Source organism: Coturnix japonica, chromosome 3 (assembly GCF_054131305.1).
Source record: "Coturnix japonica strain WE chromosome 3, WE-NBRP24, whole genome shotgun sequence".
NCBI classification, from domain to species: domain Eukaryota; kingdom Metazoa; phylum Chordata; class Aves; order Galliformes; family Phasianidae; genus Coturnix; species Coturnix japonica.
In genome coordinates, this window is record NC_140665.1 from 19784861 (window position 1) to 19803320 (window position 18460).

At 40.6% G+C, this 18460-nt stretch overlaps 1 protein-coding gene and 1 long non-coding RNA gene across 20 annotated transcripts in view; one reads left to right on the forward strand and one right to left on the reverse strand.

Annotated features, from left to right (window-relative positions):
• ESRRG (estrogen related receptor gamma) overlaps nucleotides 1–18460 on the reverse strand; it is a 375558-nt gene that overhangs the window by 149696 nt on the left and 207402 nt on the right. Inside the window, exon 1 of one of the 17 annotated variants that reach the window (XM_015857191.3) lies at nucleotides 47–375. The exons of 15 other annotated variants lie outside the window; for them this stretch is intronic. In XM_015857191.3, the coding sequence (XP_015712677.1) occupies nucleotides 47–102 (56 nt within the window). In that variant the 5' untranslated portion in view covers nucleotides 103–375. Of the gene's footprint in view, nucleotides 1–42; nucleotides 376–18460 lie in introns of those variants that run through there. One more of the 17 variants, XM_085542941.1, reaches the window with a different exon arrangement.
• Nucleotides 407–3537, forward strand: LOC116653250 (uncharacterized). Of its 3 annotated transcripts, none has more exons than XR_014944551.1 (3): nucleotides 407–476; nucleotides 937–1063; nucleotides 1363–1884. It is a non-coding gene; the product is annotated as an uncharacterized LOC116653250 (long non-coding RNA). The 3 variants fall into 3 exon arrangements; XR_014944552.1 differs by lacking the exon at nucleotides 1363–1884 and adding an exon at nucleotides 1149–1270; XR_014944550.1 differs by having other exon boundaries at nucleotides 423–476; nucleotides 895–1063; nucleotides 1149–3537.

Sequence of the window (18460 nt, forward strand, 5' to 3'; positions counted from 1 at the left end):
GCTACGGCGCGGCGAGGAGGCGGTGGGGGCGGGGAGCGGTACCTACTCTTCCTCGTAGTGCAGGGAGAGCGGCTCCGGCAGGCAAAGTTCTACCGAATCCATGTGCGCCCGGCGAGCATTCTTCGCGCGCGCGCGCCCGCGGGAAGGCAAAGTTTCCGTGTCCCGGCGCCGCGCTCTTGGCACGACGGCTCGACGGGCGGCGACAGGCGCGGCCAGCGGGGACCAAAAGCTCGTCCGCGCGTCTAATCAAGGACTTAAAGCCCCGCTCCGGGCTCATGAATATGAAGCGGAGCTTTACATATGCGGTCCCCCCGGGCCGGGGGAGAGGAGGATTGGTGGGGCCGCGGCCAATCGGGAGGCGGCGGGGCGGTGCGCGGACCGCGCGGCAGGTAGAGGGGTGGGGAGGGGGGAGCGGCCTGAGGCGGCGGCCGATGGGGTAGAGCCCGGAGACATGTCGGCGGCCACGGGGCCGAGAGGTACGGAACTGGGCAGGGGGAGACGGGGAGACGGGGGGGGGGAAGGAAAGGGAAGGAGAAAGGAAAGGAAAGAGGAAAGAAAAAAGGAAAAAAAAAAAAAAAAAAAAAAAAAGGAAAGGGAAAAAGGAAAGGAAAGGAAAGGAAAGGAAAGGAAAGGAAAGGAAAGGAAAGGAAAGGAAAGGAAAAGCAGCGGGGGAGGAGGCAGCCCAACTTTTTGAGGGGCTGGCGGCTGGGAGCGGGGTCTGCGTGTTAACAGTGTGTATCTGTTGATCTAAATTGATCTACGTGGTTATAAAAGCGGAGAAAGCAACTCATTCCGTACACGTTAACAGAGGGTTTACCTGGCATAAAAGCGGCGCTCGGCTTCTTTTCTGACCGGCGCTTCCGTACACAGCCAGGTACGTGCGTTCTCTTGCAGCTCAGCACAACGCCTCGTGTTTAACGTGCACCCCACGTGCAGTTATTTAGGTGCTGACGTGTAAACATTTCGCTTCGGCGAACAGAAGAGCTCCAGAACCGATCAGTTTCTACCCCAGCTGCGCAGGGAGAGCGAGGGGGACGACCTCAGCCTGCTTCGTTGTAGCAAGGTAAGATAACGTTGTATCAGTTCGACACTGTAATACCTCGCGGTGCACCTTGAAAGCGTTCCCTGCGCGGTGGATTTCTGCCTAGTCCATTCTGCCCGATGAGAAGGACAGCGAGCAGAGCCCTGCTGCGTGCCCAGCCCCGCCGCTGCAAAGCACTGCTGGGAGCCAGCCTGCATCGGCCGCAAGGAAGGGGCCCTCGCCCAACCTGTTCCAAGCAAATAACCGTGCTGAACTTGGAGAAGCTGACCACGCTCGGTATCTTTATACAGATAGATGTTTTCCTTTTCCTTTTAACTCAGCTCAACCGCTTAGAAAAAAAGCTCTTATTTATGACTGCTGCCCTACACGATGCAAATGGCAATCTTTGAGATCAAAACATACCGGTGCACACCCACAGAAAGCATTAATGTCATTCACCAACGGGAACACAAATGCCCTCTCCCAGCGTTTCACCAGATGAGCGCGGCCGCAGAAGCCAAGTCTGAAATACATACGTTCAACAGATGTGTTTGTATATGCTCCCAGCAGATACATGCCAGCATTCTGTGCCTAACCTTATGTAAAGGCCGGGCGTGTGGTATAAATGCATGCAAGTTTAGGAATTGGAGCCTACGTAGCAAAACTGCAGCTCAGACTACTGTATAAAAACAGGTAGTAAAAGCTTAATTACCAGTAGCATTATGCTGTCTATATTGTTAAATGTGAGCTCTATAATTAAGATGTAAATTCACGTGTGAGCAGTGAATTACAGAGCTCTGAAAATGTAGAGGAAAATCCAACCATGGCATAGAAACATCAGGCTTAAAATAAATAAATAAAAATAAATAAATCAGTTTTTATCAAATTATAAAATGAGGCATTTAATCATGTATTAGAATGCTCTCTGAGGAACAACTGGATACATGTGGATTTTGGAATCGAATCAAAACTTTAGTTTATTTTAATAAGACGTGTTTATTCTATGCACCTTTGTAGTATATAAGCCCAAAATACAGCTCCTGTAAATAGATTTTTGTCTGCCCTTTGGCAAACTATATGAAAATAGAATTGTATTGTTTCTGGTGGCTCTGAGTGTCCATTTGTAGATTTATATTCAAAAGTGCTATTTTTCAATTTTATGCTAAAATACTTTCAAATCATTTTATTCTTATGCGTTTTCTTTAAGTAACCCATACCCGGTCCCTATAGATAGGCCATTTCATCAAGTCACTTCTACGTATTAAGTTCTCTAGAATATATCCTCCTTCATAAGACAGCTGATCCATTTTGAAGTGTAGCAAAGCACAGGTCAGCTTTAATTTCTACTTTTGGTCATTATTTCTTAAGACGATGTTTTATATTCAAATGCTGAAACATGTCTCTTTACATCTGCCATGGAAACCCTCCTTTCTGTATTCCCATAGGTTCTGCCACCTCGTTGACTTTTTCCCCCCATATCGCACACCATCAGATACATTTTTCCTCTCTCTCTATTTGCCATCTCTATGTTTCTCTCACCCATCTCTCATCCAAGCAAGTGGCTCTCTTCCCTGCCACTGCTGCTGCTCATGCAACCAGAAATACAGTGCTATAGTTTGCATGCTGATAAACAAAGCAGTTGGCTTCTTCCCTGGGACTGAAAATGCCACCTCCATCAGACCAGGGCCTGGAATTCCAACTGTGTTCATGAACTTGGGTCTCAGTTATCCATCAGTTTAGAAAAATAAGATAAGCAATATTACTACAGGCAAATAAGCTGTGTGTAAACATGGCTTCACTTTTCCAAGCTTTTCAGTAGAAATAAATAAAATAGCAATAGGGGGAAAAGAAAAAAGACTCATACAATTTAATTAATTTTTATCAGGGGATGTAGAGTAAGACATGCATGGAAATGCCCATCTGCACTAACTTACCAAAACAAACAGTGTAAAATCTTACCACAAGGAGTCTATAGAAAGCAGTGGTAATGGAATCAGAGAAGGGAAGGAAAAAAGCATCCTGGCTGTGTGCAGCAGTCAAGGAGCATTACTGGTCAGAATCTGTGTTTCCATCTCTCTGTGCGCCTATAATTTGTATTACATATACTCCATGTTTATGTATCTTCATATTTAAATACTACAGACATTTCTAGCTACATTCTTACAACACAACTACCTCAAGGCAACTGGAGAACTGTAATTCAGTGGCACTTCACAGAAGCTGCACAATGAATTGTGTCGAATGTGTATTTACCAAAAGGCAAAGCTCAAGTCATCTGGCAAGGAGCGAGAATGTCAAATACATTTTATTAGCTGCAGAGAATTAATTTGAAAACAAGTACATGGTTTACTTAGTGTAACGTGTTGGGGGTTGGACTCTGTGATAATCTCCAGAGATCCCTTCTAACCCTACAATTCTGTGATTCTGCGAAATTTTGCCATACGCTGTGGTACCTTGTTCAAAGCATAACTGGGGAATATCATGAAGTTTGAAATAAATATCAAGTAATCATCAAATACATGGTTCTCTCTTTATTCAAAATCCTAAGAAATACAACTCAAATGTTCTATGCTCTGGAGCAACATTAGAACAATACTGTCATTGTCCACTGGTCTAAAGACTCTTTGGCCTTGTGTGCTTACAGCTGGAAGGCACTTTGTGCATCCCTGAGCATGCTGCTCACACACAAAGAAAACCTAATGCTACAGAAGTTTAGAGTCCTCCTCACCTGCTAGTATGTGGTTGGACAAACTGCAGCAGGCTATTCCTTTAAAGCTACTGACTTCAGTCTGTATTTAGGACTGCTTAATTACTCCTTGTTCTGAACTTAGGTAGAAAAAGCACAAGTGTCACTATCCAGAGTGCTCTTTAAAACTTTCCCACTGTTCATTCACAAACATACAAAACAAGGCATGTAGATTTTGTTGCTACGCTCTGTATTCCAGTATATATAAAAAAAAAAAAAAAAAAAGTCTGTGTGAGGTACCAGCAATTGCATTTCTGTGTTACTAAACTGCTTTTGGTTCCTATGGTCTCAAAAATAAAATAAAATAAAATAAAATAAAATCTTGGTATTTTCTCCTCATTTGATTTTCAAGGGCATGGGTATTTAAATGACTGCCTTCACTGGTACAGAATAGAAACAGAATAGAAAACAGTTCACACTGCTGTAAATGAAAATTATTCTCTTGACAAAACACCTTTTCCAAAGCCTCTGACAAAACGAAAGGGAAAAAAAGATAGAAAAAGGAAGCTGCACATGCTTGTCAACTACCAAAAAACGACAACTCCCTGAAGATAATTCAGGTACACACCTCAGTATGGATATCTCACCATTACCCCGAGCTCTTTTTTTAGTGTAAGTTTCTACAGAGAAGCTGAAGCGCATTACTGTCTCAGACAGCCAAGGATGAGATGACTGAGGGAATTCAGTTGCTCTGTTTAATTAATACAGGATTATTTCACTTTCATTTTGTGGAGCTAATAATATGACTAGTGGAATGTCAGTAAAAATTAAATCATAAACTAGTGCAGTACCAAAGGGAAAACTTACTTTAGTTATGGAGTATTCCCAGCAGAAATCTCAAAAATCTTATACATATTTACACTGATAAAATACCACATGTACTTCATGGGATACTGCAAGCTCTCTACAATCCTTATGGCATGTATTTACAGAGCAAGAGTTAACATTTTGAGATTATACATTAATAAATGAGTTGCGGTTATATTGTTTCTTGAATGTTAAGCACCAAATACTAAACGCAGGAACACGTTCAAGGTCAATGTCCTATTTTAGACCTTTTCAGCAGCTGTGATATTATTATAATCATACTTAAAATATTCCTATAGAAAGAGTAAATTGGGCCTTTTCACTAGAAGGATTATTATGATAAATAACAAATCTGAAAGAGGACAAATTCAGATCTCTTTTATTTTTCAATGGGATAACCTGCTGTCCCTTCTTGCGACAGCTTATGTAATAAGAAATAAAATCAATCCACATTCTTCTGCGCTTACAGTACAGGAGGCCTCACCTATGTAAAAATCTCTCTTCAAGTACTTTTCCTTTCTGTTAGAACCAAAACACTCCAGTTGGGTTCACATTCTATCGCCCATACTGCAGTGAAATGTAATATCCCATAAAGCCAGAAGGGAAAGAGGAAAACTTAGTGTCAGCAGCTATTCCTAAGCAAGATTAGGACTTTAGCTCTGTCTAATTGGGGGATGAGATGTGTCCCTCAGTGGGTCTTTTCCCACTCCCAAATCAGCCTCCCACCTGACAGGAAGCTCAAGGTGCTAAACATAGAAAAGAAGACGATAGAGCATAAATATTTCCCCAGTGAAAACCCCAATAGTCTTTACTGAGAGCTGACATGAATTGCTTGTTACGCTGGCCCCAGGATATCACAGCTTGAAGTGAGAGCACACATACACAGAGCCACCAACCATCCTCAAACCTTCTGCGCTGTGTATTTATGCGTGTGCATCTAGAGGAGGCTCCTATGACATCTGACTTGGAGCCTGTACACCTGCTGTACAAAATGCATTATCTCCAGCTTGACTTTTTTTTCCACCTGACTGTCCCAGCCCATCTTCCATCACTCTTCTTTCTTTCTTTCTTTCTCTCCTCCTACTCCCCCTCCACTCCCTTCTCTCTGGCACTTTTATTATTAATGTTAGTGCTATTATTACTGGCCAAGCACAAGCTGATCCACAGGGGACCCTGTGTAATTTAACCCCTCAAGCACTAAATTCCTTCACATGTGCCAAAGACACAGGTTTGTTGTTGCCTCCAGCAATATCCCAGGAAGACGAGTGATGGCGGTGTCATATCATCACACAGCGACTTAATCTATTGCGACACCCAGGGAACAGGTAACTGAAGAGATTTACAGAACATGCTCTCTGACTGAATACAAAATGTTATCCCCTTTCCCGACAAACTCACGTCACACTCAACAAAGTGAAACATTTTGCCCTCCTATGGCTCACCGTTTTCATGACTGCTTTATCCAATCCCACCACCGTATGAGTCACCTCACTGTACATCTTCTAGCAATACAACACTTTTGTTTCATGTTTTTGTTCTCTCTCCTTTGTTCTTCTCAGGTTCTCTGATTAACAAACAGCCGGATCATGTTGAACTGCCATGTAACATAGCTTCAGAAATCTTTTATCTGTACACTAGATGACTGGAACCATCACTTACATCAGGGTTATCTTTTTGTGCTGTCTTTATGTTGTCTGACATCTAATGTATGCTTTTTAAAACAACAGATTAAAGGGGTTCCACTTTTTAAAGGTGCAAGGAATGCTAAATTACATGCAGTTTAGTTATGATAACCACTGACAAGCAGATGAGCATCTACATCAAGTACTGAGAATCAAAAAACTAATCTGCATGAACCTTCCACATGGGTCTCCCATTTTGCTATCCATAAACATTAAGAAAACTCAACGTAATATAGAAGTGCATGGCTGTTCTCTCCAAGATCAAGGTGAGACCCTTTATCTTCTAACATTTCACTGACCTGGGAAGCAAGAATTTGCTGCAGAATTAATCCTGAACTGCAGAAGACAAGTGAGAATAATGAAAATGTCTTCAGCTAACTCAGAATAACCTTACTGTGCTGGTAAGTCAGAGCTTTCACCATGGGAAATTAGCATTTCTGAAATAGCTAAAAGGAATCGGTAACAAACGCTGAGTTCACCTGCTCAAGAGTAAACAACATATCCCTCCATAAGGTGCTAGCGACTTGTATCTCTAGACACCTTCAAACTAATGCAGGTAGGGACTTTGATACTGAAGACAACCGAAGCACATCCCAGTGGACATATCTAATTTTTCCTTCTGTAAACACAGCTTCTTATGAAGTCATATATCAGCTGACTGACCCTTTAACATATTTATTAAGCTTTTCATAGAGGTACATTCAGGCTCCATGTCAAATGATTTCTTAGATACAGAAATATGTACATAAACCAAGCACGAGAAGGTGTTAAGCACATCTTGTCCTTTTTCCCCATCATGAATAGGAAGAGACTTAAATGTTTGCATGGCCATACAGCTCCCAGATGGATCTGTAGCTCCTATAGAAAGGGGAAATTTGCCACCAATTGCTCTTCTCCCAGGTCCTACAGCTCCATCCAACTGAACATCAAAGCACTGATTTTCAGTACAATACATCAGAATCACTCATTAAAAAAAGGTGTTTATTGTGGTTATTACTTTTTTTTTCTGACTGTATTAACAGAATTAAATGAGACAATATAATCCTAATGACACCCTTCTGCAGCTGAAGCCTTCTCTTATCACCTCAGTTTCTTTCCTAGAGCAGCCTCATTCCTATTGACCAGTCAGTTAGTCCTATTCAATTACTCAATCTCCAATCAATAGATTTAGCTGTGCATAATGGTTAAGGTGTAAACATTATGAACACACTCATCCAGCTTAATTCATGTGCTTGCAGATTTGGCTTTACATTCTAAACTCCTCAACGACAGAAATGCAGAATTAAGCTTTTCCTATTAGCTTTATTTCTACCTCTGCCCCTATTTCAGGTGTTATATTTGTAGAAATTAACTCACTTACTATAGAAATTTCTGTCATCCACAAATAAAAAGGAAAAGCAAGAATTGTAATCATTTAAATGTGCTGAATAGAGCAGTAAGACCGCTGTATGATGTTCAAGCAGATCCAGTCAGTATTTTCCTGCAGAACTACGCACTGAAGGTGTGAATTGATCCAGAAAGTACAGCCTTTAGATTTACTGCACCTCTGACACTTCTATCACAAAGCATTTGGCTCAATTACTGTAGTGGCATGTGTGCGTGACTATACCTATGCATATACATAGACAAACATATTGTATTGTAGGCTTGTGGTTACCTATGTGCATTTATACCTACTCAAAAAAGTATGCAGTAAAAGTTGAACCAATGCACACATGCAGGTAATGCTTCCATCTTTCATTTAGTTCAAAGCTTCTTCATTAATTCTGTCCCCCCAGAGCTCACAATTCTGTGCAAGAGAACTGATCTGCAGACACACCAAGTTATACTCCTCATGGTGTCTTGCTTGGGAGCTGGGCTGTATAGCTCTTTCTCAGCCCAACGCTTCACTGGTGCATCCTCCCACCCTTAATGAAACACTGCAGAACAGCTTCCCGACTACTTGCTCCCAGAGACTACATCCATTTTTGTGCATTATGAAAACAGATCTGATACCAGTGCTGTAACACAATACCTCTGCTGACCAGATAACCCAGAAGAATACAGTTACAACTTATCTGAACAGAGTTCAAATAATACTTGCCAATGAAACACCAGTTCCTTGGGAACTCCCTGGCTGTTACCTGCCTTGAACCAGTGCAGGGCTGTGTTCAAAACAGCTGAAATTTGTGCACATGAGAATGGTTGCACAGAGCTGCTATAATAAGAAAATCCAAAGCACTTTCTGCCTGTAACTATCACCATGTGGCCTTTATGAGAGGGGTGAGAATTTCTTGACTACAGGGAGGGTAACAAAAGCTTAAAAAAAAAAAAAAAAAAAAAGCAGAAAGGCTTGTAGAAATAAAATATACAGAAAAGGGAAAGTTGCAACACACTTATCCTGCTGACCTTTTCACTCCAACTTCAGATTATCTGCTCCTGGGGTATTAACATAAACTGCTCCAGCCTTATTAAAGGCCATATCTATATTCTTTAGTGCTGTTTGCATTCGGTACGCATATTTTTCAGAATGCTAACGGGCTTTGTTCAATAATGAACTTGGCAGCAGAGCAGGAATGGGTTCTCTTTCAATGCTACTTTCTAAATAAATTATCTAAACCTGATTGAGTTAGATCTGTGGATCATGCTTTGCAGGATGCAACTCGGAGTTTCCGAATAAAGTGAAGCACTTAAGCAAATCAGACTTTTATTCTTCATCCACTGAGAAGCCTGAGATTTAAGATGAAAGAGCAGGGCTGCCTTTCTCTCCTATGCTGCGAGGTTCCTTCATTTTCCCTGTTTCCCCAGTAGATTTACTTGTAAATCTGGCGACAGCCACATCTGAAGTCCTGAGCTCTGACTCCTGACCTCGGTTATGTTAGCCCTTCCTTGCAGAAGAACTACCCCTTGGATCACTGACTTGCTATTATTCTATGGTTAATAGACCTGACCCGTGCAATATTTTTTATCTGGCTACAGTCCTATCTCTAAATTCTCTATTTTGAATGAATACCGATTTTGTGACATGAAGTCTGCTATATAATGAAATGCAAACAATGAAAGGGCTAAATCAGTTTACAACAAATCTATTTGTCAAACAGTGTGGAGATGCTCCCAATTTAGTCCGGGCGGTTCGTGCAGCTCTTGATAAGGGAGTTAAAACCGAGCCGTTCCACCGCATGAAAATAAAAGCATCAGCAAAAGAGAGGTATTTTCTTTTGGAGAATTTTCCCTGTAACCTGTAGCTAATGATAAAAAAATAAAATAAAATAAAATAAAATAATAAAATAAAATAAAGCCCCCTGGATTCTGCAGGAATTTTCTCACAGCCGGGAGCACTGTTATAGTAGGTAACAGCCAACGCCTCCCCAGCGCAGTCCCCTTATGTCACATTTGCATTTCTATTCAGCTACATCGCCTGACAATGAAGCAAATGGGTCTGCCTTATCTGTACAATTCTGGACAACAGAGATTTCTGAGCCATACAAAGGAACGAGCTTAACATTCAGCACTCAACACTTCCCCGCGCACCCCCTCCCAGGCCCTGGGGGGAATGCAGGCACATAAACACCTGTCCACACCAAAAACTGGAGCTGTCACACAGTGCCGGAGAAGGAAGCGGTTAAAATCACAAATAAATAAATAAGAACCCATGGAGACTTTTGAGACTCTCACCCTGCTGCAAGGAGGGAAGCAGCCCCAAGCAACCAGATTTTAGGGCTTTATTTGGAGAGCACCAGCAAAGTGAAGGAGTGCCCCTGGAATGTGAAAGTAGATGATATCTCTGCGAGCAGTTGTTACCCCTGCTGTCCTTGTTACGCTGGCATTTAATAGACAAATGAAAGCTGGAGATCCTTTTACCAGGAAAATTTCATATCACCCTACTTTTCATTAGGAGCCCTTTAGCAACTAGCCGGGCTAACTCCAGCCATCTCATCTCAGTGCAAGGAAATTTCAGGCTAATTCCTTCAAAATTAATATTGTCTCATCTGCAACTTAGAAGTGACACAAAAATTGCACAAGCTGAAGCCTCCAGATCAAACTTGTGTTATGACAAGACTTAAGCCAGTTATAATACAGGTTAGGGCTTTAAGCAGCAGAGAACAAAACCGACAATGACACCATTCTATAGACACTTGCACGTTATAAAGGCTGGCTTTCTGCGACCTACTGTAGGGAACCTGCTTTAGCTGGGGTTTGGATTTGCTGATCTCTAGAGGTCCCCTCCAAGCCCTACAATTCTGTGATACTGTTACGTCTGTACATGCTGTATCTGACATCTTGGACCTCTCTTCCCAGTTCTTCACGTAACAAAATCCACTCTGTGTGCACAATGTGGAGATTAAGAAACACTATGTTGGAGATCACCATCCACACGTTTATTTTCACGTGCAGAAAGAGTTTTAATTTAGGGCAACAAATACATAGAGCAGTAAGGGAGGATGTCTTTCTTTTTGTTCTGCATCGTATATCCTTCAGCACAATATACATTTTGCATAGCATACTGAATTTTACATTGCTAGCTTATACTTTAATTGTCCTGAACTTCCAGGTAAGGTTATTCTTTGCTGTTGAACAAATGCTGAATTTCTCCCCAGAGGTGGTTGCAACAAGTACTGATTCTTTATCTTTTCCTCACTCACACAGTTTTGAAGATTTACAGGCATGAATATCATCATGTTAACATAAAATGATATTATTATTGCCAAAAACAAGGCAGTTAGCACAGAGGCGGTGAGGAATGCAGAATGCTTGCTTGGATTCAAAGGCAGTGCGAAGCTCCTAGAGCAGTCAGCTGTTTTTAATTCTACAACCGATGGCCCAAAAGCTGCTGCCTGCTGCACAATTTGGAGCAAGAGATTAGGGCATGTTCTGCCTCCTTGAGAGCGAGCAAAAGACCAGCCAACTTTTATTACCCTTAGCACTGAAAATAGCTTTATTGCTGAGGATGAATGAAACTACCAATTGCCCTGGTATCATACCTCCTAAAGCACTGCAGATCCTTCAAATGCTGTCAAGGTGACAGATCGCTTTTACCCTCGACTGTGCAAGCACATGGCTAGAGCAAACTTCATAGAAGGCATGTGTACATGGTACAGCGCAGAACAAATATTTAGTCCTTAAATTTGCTGTGATAAAAAGGGAACCTACAATAAAATTAAATAATTGATACTAACCTATCAGCATTTAAAAACGTTTTTCTAAACTATTGTTAGAAATGAGATAGCACATACTACTACGCTGCTGTAACTACTTGTGTCTGTTGATTTATCAAAAAATAACTATTACAGATGGAAGAGAGATAGCTGGATAATTAAGAAGAAAAGCAACCACAGGAAACATTTTCCATAGATTGATTCAAGGTCTGCTTGAATCTCAAGTCAGGTCATCTAAAAGGTTTATGTAGTTACCCAAAAGAAAAGAGCTTCCTTCTTCTGCCCGGTGAGGATGGAAGTTGTAGATCACATTTTGCTGATTGCATTACTGCATCTTGAAGATACTTATCAAGATGGCTTCTACATGCCTGCCCCTTCTGGAACAGAGCAAGCAACAGAGCTGACCCAGAAGAATTAGATGAGAAATTCAACTAATTAATGAGCCCTGCAGGTAGAACATCATTTCTTCTGCTCTTTGGGGCATCTGCAAGGTCAGGTTTCTTTTTCAGCATCAGGTCAGATTCACTAATCTGTCAACATTTACACAATTTTTAAGTAGTGGCCACACATTTACCTTACCATTATGTCATAAAAACTCAACTGTCCCCACTACCAAGCAAAAAAAGCATGGTGAGTTTTGTCTGATGTCCACTGAAAGGGAAAAACTCTTCAGGCCAATTCAGCCTTATTAGAGTTCTTTAACATTACCTTGCTTCTCTGTGGGCAGCAGTTTAAAATAATTAAAGCAACATTTTCCATTTAAGAAAATATTCTGGAATGCAACTAAAAATGTCTTGGAATGCATCTCAGTTCCCTCATTGTGCTCTGCTGTCTTTCCTATGTTTGCTTTTCTGAGCATCGCATGGCACAGTTTTCTTCCATCTGCCAGGGAAGTTTCCCAAGAAGTAAACCAACTTCAAGATATGAGTAATCTGAATAGAAGACGCATTCAGATAGAATTCAGAATGATTATCAGCTCACCTCATCTGTTTCTCGAGCAGTATGTGCACTGTTACTATCCAATGGCCTTGTTGCTAATAAACTTGTCCCACCTCCCATCTGCTCCTCTTGCTGGCCTTCTGCCACTTCAGCCTCAGTCCTTTCCTGTCTTCAAGATGTCATTCAACTTCACTTGCTCTCCTATCCATTTGTTTCTCTTTCCAAGTGAGATCAAGCATATATCTTTCTGTGTCTCTCTCTCCAGCCTTTAGCTTCTGCTCCATCTTTTTAGTAAGTGTCTATGTTTCTGCTCCATTTATCATAGTTGGCAGTATGTGCTATGCAGGTGTCAAGGAAACCAAGAGAGAGTTCACTATTCATGATACTGCCTCTTCAGCCTTCTTGTGGCTTGCCACTGAGTGTCAGGTTCTTAACGCTAAGCTTTATGTTGAGAAGAATGTCTACCAGTTAAAGACAAATTACTTTATGCCAATACAAAAAAAAAAAAAAAAGCGACACTCCTTTAAAATTAGCTTTTTTCCTGTCTCATTTTAACCAGTTTCTGTGTTATTTTTCCTTGTATCTGCTCATTACTTGAGCTTGTATGTCCTAACTTACTGGTAAGCACGGACACTATTGCAGTGTTGAACATCCCACTTACATGCAGACCTCTGTAAATGTGAATTCCTAATGCTCAGCTTCATTAAGTGCTTTCATGTCATCTCAGACTTGTGTTTCACTAAATGTAATCCTGCTCAGAAAGAGAGATGCCTCGTGTTTAAGTTGGAGAGGAGCCACAATCAAATCCAAAATGCCCTGCTGCCTTCCTACAGACTGAAAAAGAACTTTGCCAGCCTGCACATGGGCTGGGCCTAGGAAGGAGCCTCAGCATTGCCTGAAGCCCAAGCACAATCAGGACCCATTGTTTTTAAATTCAACACTCAATTCCGTAAACGTACAAGCCACATTCATATCCTGGAAAACTGGTTTAATTCACTGTCCCACCCAGAGATAAACTTCCCCATAGGTACAATACTTAAACACAATAAAGGCAATTGAAAGCAGCTGCAGCATTACATTCTCAATTGCAGCTATTGCTCTAGAATTGTAAACTGAGAGCGTGATGGTGTTTGTTGTTGGGTTGTGTTTTGTGCTTTTAATTTTCTTTTTGCATCTCTGAAAATATTCTTTCAAGTGGCATTTTGAATAATTTGAAACATCCCTCCACCTGTTAACAGCAGAGTAGTTGCACTAATATCATTATCAACAGAGCCTAGCTTAGCAAAGACATACACTGACTTTAAGATAATTCCCAAAAAGCACATAAAGGTTTTCAGGCCATGTGGTGCTTCAGAAAAATGTTCTTTAGGGATGCAGCAAATTTAGGGAAAGAATCAACCAGAGAAGCACCTGGGGATTATTGTACATTCTGGATCACCTCATGTTTGGTTTTTGTTTGTTTGTTTGTTTGTTTGTTTTGTTTTGTTTTGGGTTTTTTGTTGCCTTAGCACTTATTGAAATACATGATGTAGCTTGAATCATTTTTCAAAAAGCCAAGCATGAAAGTTTCCAGATAAAGTATTTTTTTTACTCATGATATACAGTCAGGCCTAAAACTCAGCATGGACACGATTCAATACTTTTTAAACCATGTGGCAAAGAAACAAGGATAGAAATCCCTCACAATCCTAACACTTCCATCCAGACCACCTTCCTATTTTCACCTATCGTCAGTGTGGCACCCGTAGGACAGGCAGAATGTGTCTTACAGCAAACTAGACAAACCTCCAGTTTCTATCCTCGCTATGTATAAACCAATACATATCTTACACATCTTCTTTTTTCTTACCCATACTATGAATTCATTAAAACAAGCTTGCAAAATGGCTTTGTGATTGGCAAAGCTCTGTCCTATAACTTTTTGCATCTTGTTCCACATTATTTCTGTGGAAGAGAGGAGGACTATTCACATATATAACTGAAACTAAGGATCTACCATTAAAAAAATCACTTTATCACCTTGCAAAACTTCTTGGGAAAGTAAAGATTCCTATTTCTCCAATAGTTAATGCAATGCAAATGCAATCTGAAATTTAAATCTGAACATTTAGACAAATCATTTCCTGGAATTTTCCCTATTTGCTGGAAGGCAATAAGCTATATTTTAACCCTCCAAGCAACAATATGCCTCCATATCATTCAGCGACCACTACACAAAGAATTCGCTTAAAGTACAGAACATACAGTAGCTTTCCATACCGTAACGTATTTTCTGTCACAAGTGCACCACCAGGTAAGAATTTAGCTTCTGAGGAACATCAGCACAGAGCAGGTCAAGGTTAGGGCTACAAAGCAGCATTGGTGCAGAATGGCAACACGTTGGGAACAGGTGACACAACCTGAAGGGCAGAATGTGTGGCATACTACGACACACAGCACGTTGCAGTGATATAAGGAAAGGTGCCTCTCCTACCCTGAGAGACAAGGACAGCACAAGAAATAACCTGTCCAGTGTTTCTACTCTTATTTTATTCCTCACTCTTCAGCTAACTGTGGGAAGTTCAATCTGCCCCTTTACAGGTGTGCTCACTGTATGCTGGTCCGCACTGTGTCTGGCACCACCACAGAGAACAAATAAATGTATGCACAGAAGTCTGGCAGATACATCTGTATGGAGCTAACAAGTATTTCCCTTGCTGCACGCCCTCCCTTTAACAAAGACTAACCAGTGTCCGTGGCAAAATGCTCTTCAGGAACCAGTGCCATCGCACACAATGGGGCAGACCCACACCCCATTGACCACAACTACATATTTGTTTGCATTGTCTCTCTGGTTCGACAAGTCTGTGTGATGGCACTTGTCAAAGCTGCTTCGACTAAGCCGTTCTGCATTTGTCTGGCTGGATTTGGACTTCCCGGATCCCTGACTGAATACAAAGTGATTTGAAAAAGCAGTGTTTGGCAACAAGCACAGTGGGGAGTGCAGTGTGTGTTGGTATACAAGAGCACAATGTGTTCTTCATAACATCGCTGGGGGAGCGTGCTGCAGGAATCTCAGCGCTGTTGAGATCAAAATGGTCTCCTTTGTTGTCAGCTGTTTAATAGCAGCTGTTTAATGTAATTCCAAATGATCTGCATGAATGAAGTTGTCATGCTTGCAGTTCACTTTAATGTAGTTCAGGAAAAATAAAATAATATCCCACATCTTTTCTGTTGTTCTTCAGAGAAGTTGCACTCTTCTACTAGCCTAGCAGATAATAAGTGTGTGATTTCCAGAAATAAAATATGTATTTCAGAGAGGGAGGAAAAAAATAAGGCGAAGAGTCTAATATTCCAAGTTCTTTCCTTCTGGATACTTCAGAACAGGTGATTAAAAATATCTTCAGTCCTTAAGAATTACACATAAAGAAATTAACTTGTCAGCAAATACGTGAGCAAAAGGAGTATCTTTTTCTATATGCACTTCCACACACTTTTCCCCAAGGTGAATTATTTGATTTTTTTTTTTTCCAAGTTGTAGCAGAATATAGTGAAAAAACAAAAACAAATGTAGTCCTTTAGATTAAGTAGTTTAGCATGTACAAATGTGTGTCTATGATAGGCTTGTTTTTTTGTTAAAAGTCTGTTTGATACCAAGAATGATAATAAGGACCATCATCGGAAAGAATATTTACAGTTCTCTGATGAACAATAGAGGGCACTAATGCTTCTAATCTGGGAAACGCATCACGCACCAGACAGACAAAACAGCAGTAGTACTCGTAGCACACAAACCACATCATCTATGCTAAATACGTAGATAGTATAGAGAGGATTTCTGTCTCTCAGAAAAGTTCTCTTTGTCCTTTAAACTTCCTTTTTTTTTTTTTTTTTTTTTTTTTGCCTGCAGAAACTGGGATGCGATAATAACACGCTAATACTTGCGGCCTTTCAAAGTGTTATTTTCTTTTGTTCAATGAACAAAGCAGAAGTAACTTTTCCTCATACAAATCCCCCTTCTGTGTACGTTCACATCACATTTCTGCCTGTTTACCTACAGCTCTGTGCAATAGTTCAAGGTAAAGCAAGTCCCCTGACAAATGCAGAGCCGAAGGATGCTTAACCCGAGTGTTACGTGCATTCCCAGAAAGCTCATGTAGAAATATCAGCTACAATCTTCAGCAAGAGAGATAGTGGGGTTCCACTTGGAAGTTACAAGGGCTCACCGAGGGGATGCAACAACACTGAAACACCTTCAGCAACATCTCTTCTCTCAGGTGCAGCTTTTGAGAGGGCTCCTTTCCCAATAAACAGGCACAGCAAGTGTTTGGGAAATCCTCTACACCTTCAGCCAGTTCTTTCCTATTGAAGTTAAGCAGTTTAAAAACACCAAATATCTAACAGTATTAGAAAACAATCCAGCTTTTTTTCACTGCTTAAATCTCAAGGAAAAAAAAAATTGCTTAGAACTGCTAGCAGCTGAGCACCATCTACCTTTTTAAATGATTTACCAGTCTTTCTCACTACTATTCCAACAAATACATTTAATTCTCAGCCTTGGAGATTGAGACTTCATCAAGAGAAACTTAAAACACAAACAACTATGGACTGCTGCTAACCTTGTAAAAAATGGGTAAAAGCACTTGGATAAATTCAGACCAACTCCCTTCTGGAGAAGCTTAAACACTAGCATTCCCGTGTGGTAACTTCAGTGTATATTTATGTGAAAAAATGAAATGAACTACATATTCCTGTACACCCTGCAAAATCTTCATGAACTGTAGAGATTAATTTCTAACTCCTCAACTCCAGAAGTGATGCATCAGCTTTTCAAAGACACCAAACTCTAACAGCTCTTAGATATTAAAACCTTGTTCACATCAAATGATACGGCATTAAAGCCGCGTGAATAACTATGTTCAAATCTGAAAGTTAGACTCAAGTTTCCTCTGCTACATAATCAAGGTGCATACAATTAGAGAAAATAACTTAAAGTTCTGTCCTGAGTCAACATGAAACACAATGAGTTTCTGCCTTACAGTGAGGAACTTTCAGAGATTTTATGGCCAAGACAGTAGATTCAAGCACTTCTTTACTTGACCATAAGAGAAAGGCCAAAAGCAAACACACTTTTTATCCAACCCTCATGTAGAGACTTCTGACATCCAAAAATTACTCCATAAATTTAAGGATTTATTTATTGTTTTTCTTTTTAAAATATGACCAAGAGGAAAGCATTCTGCCTTTAGTATCTTCTTTTTCTGGGACATTCGATTGGCTGAGATTTTGCTTATTTCCCTGTTCCTCTCAAGAATTCAAAAAAGGCATTGCAAAAAAAAAAAGGTAAAGTACAAGCCATGCCGTGAGGGATTATCATTTCAATTTGGGATACGATAATAATTAAATGCTAGAGTACTGATGAACATCACTGGTATATCACTAACTATCTTGAAAGACAAGTAACAGCCATTCACAGTCAGTATCCACGATGCTGCAAAACACAAAAAGAAGTGTATTCTGTCCATGGAGATAGAGACCAATTCTTGTTTATTCCTATGCTAAAAATGCAAACAGGAGACAGAATACTGGATGTTAAGACTTATTTGAACATTTTGTGTACAATAAAACAGCAGTGGGCCAAGAGGCATAGAGATACACAGATATACAACATAATTAGTATACATGAAAAGGAAGCAGCATTTATAAGTAGGAGAAAGCCAGGAATTTTTGATGGGCTACTAAGGATTATTTTGAACAGTTCAAACTCACTGCCAGTTTATCACAGAAGTGAGTTTTTTATGCTACAAAAGTGTTTAAACTACAGCAAAAATTAATGCATAAAAGCTCAAGTTCCTATCATTTGTCCACCTGTCATGAATTTTCTTTCCTAGCCATCAGCAGTTCTGCAATGACTGCTGCCCGTTATCACTCTGGATGTCACTTGACCGTCTCCCAGTCATTGCATGGAGCCCTTATTTAGATCAGAAACTGTTAGTTTGAGTGTTCCTCCCAAGTCAGAAGTATGTTTTTAAAAATAACTGCATCACAAAACTGCTGGATATGTAGTACTGTAGGTCTCAAATATTTTGAAGGTCACATGGGATAACTCATGCATACTGCTTGACCTGGTGCTGTTCACCATTCCAAAGCA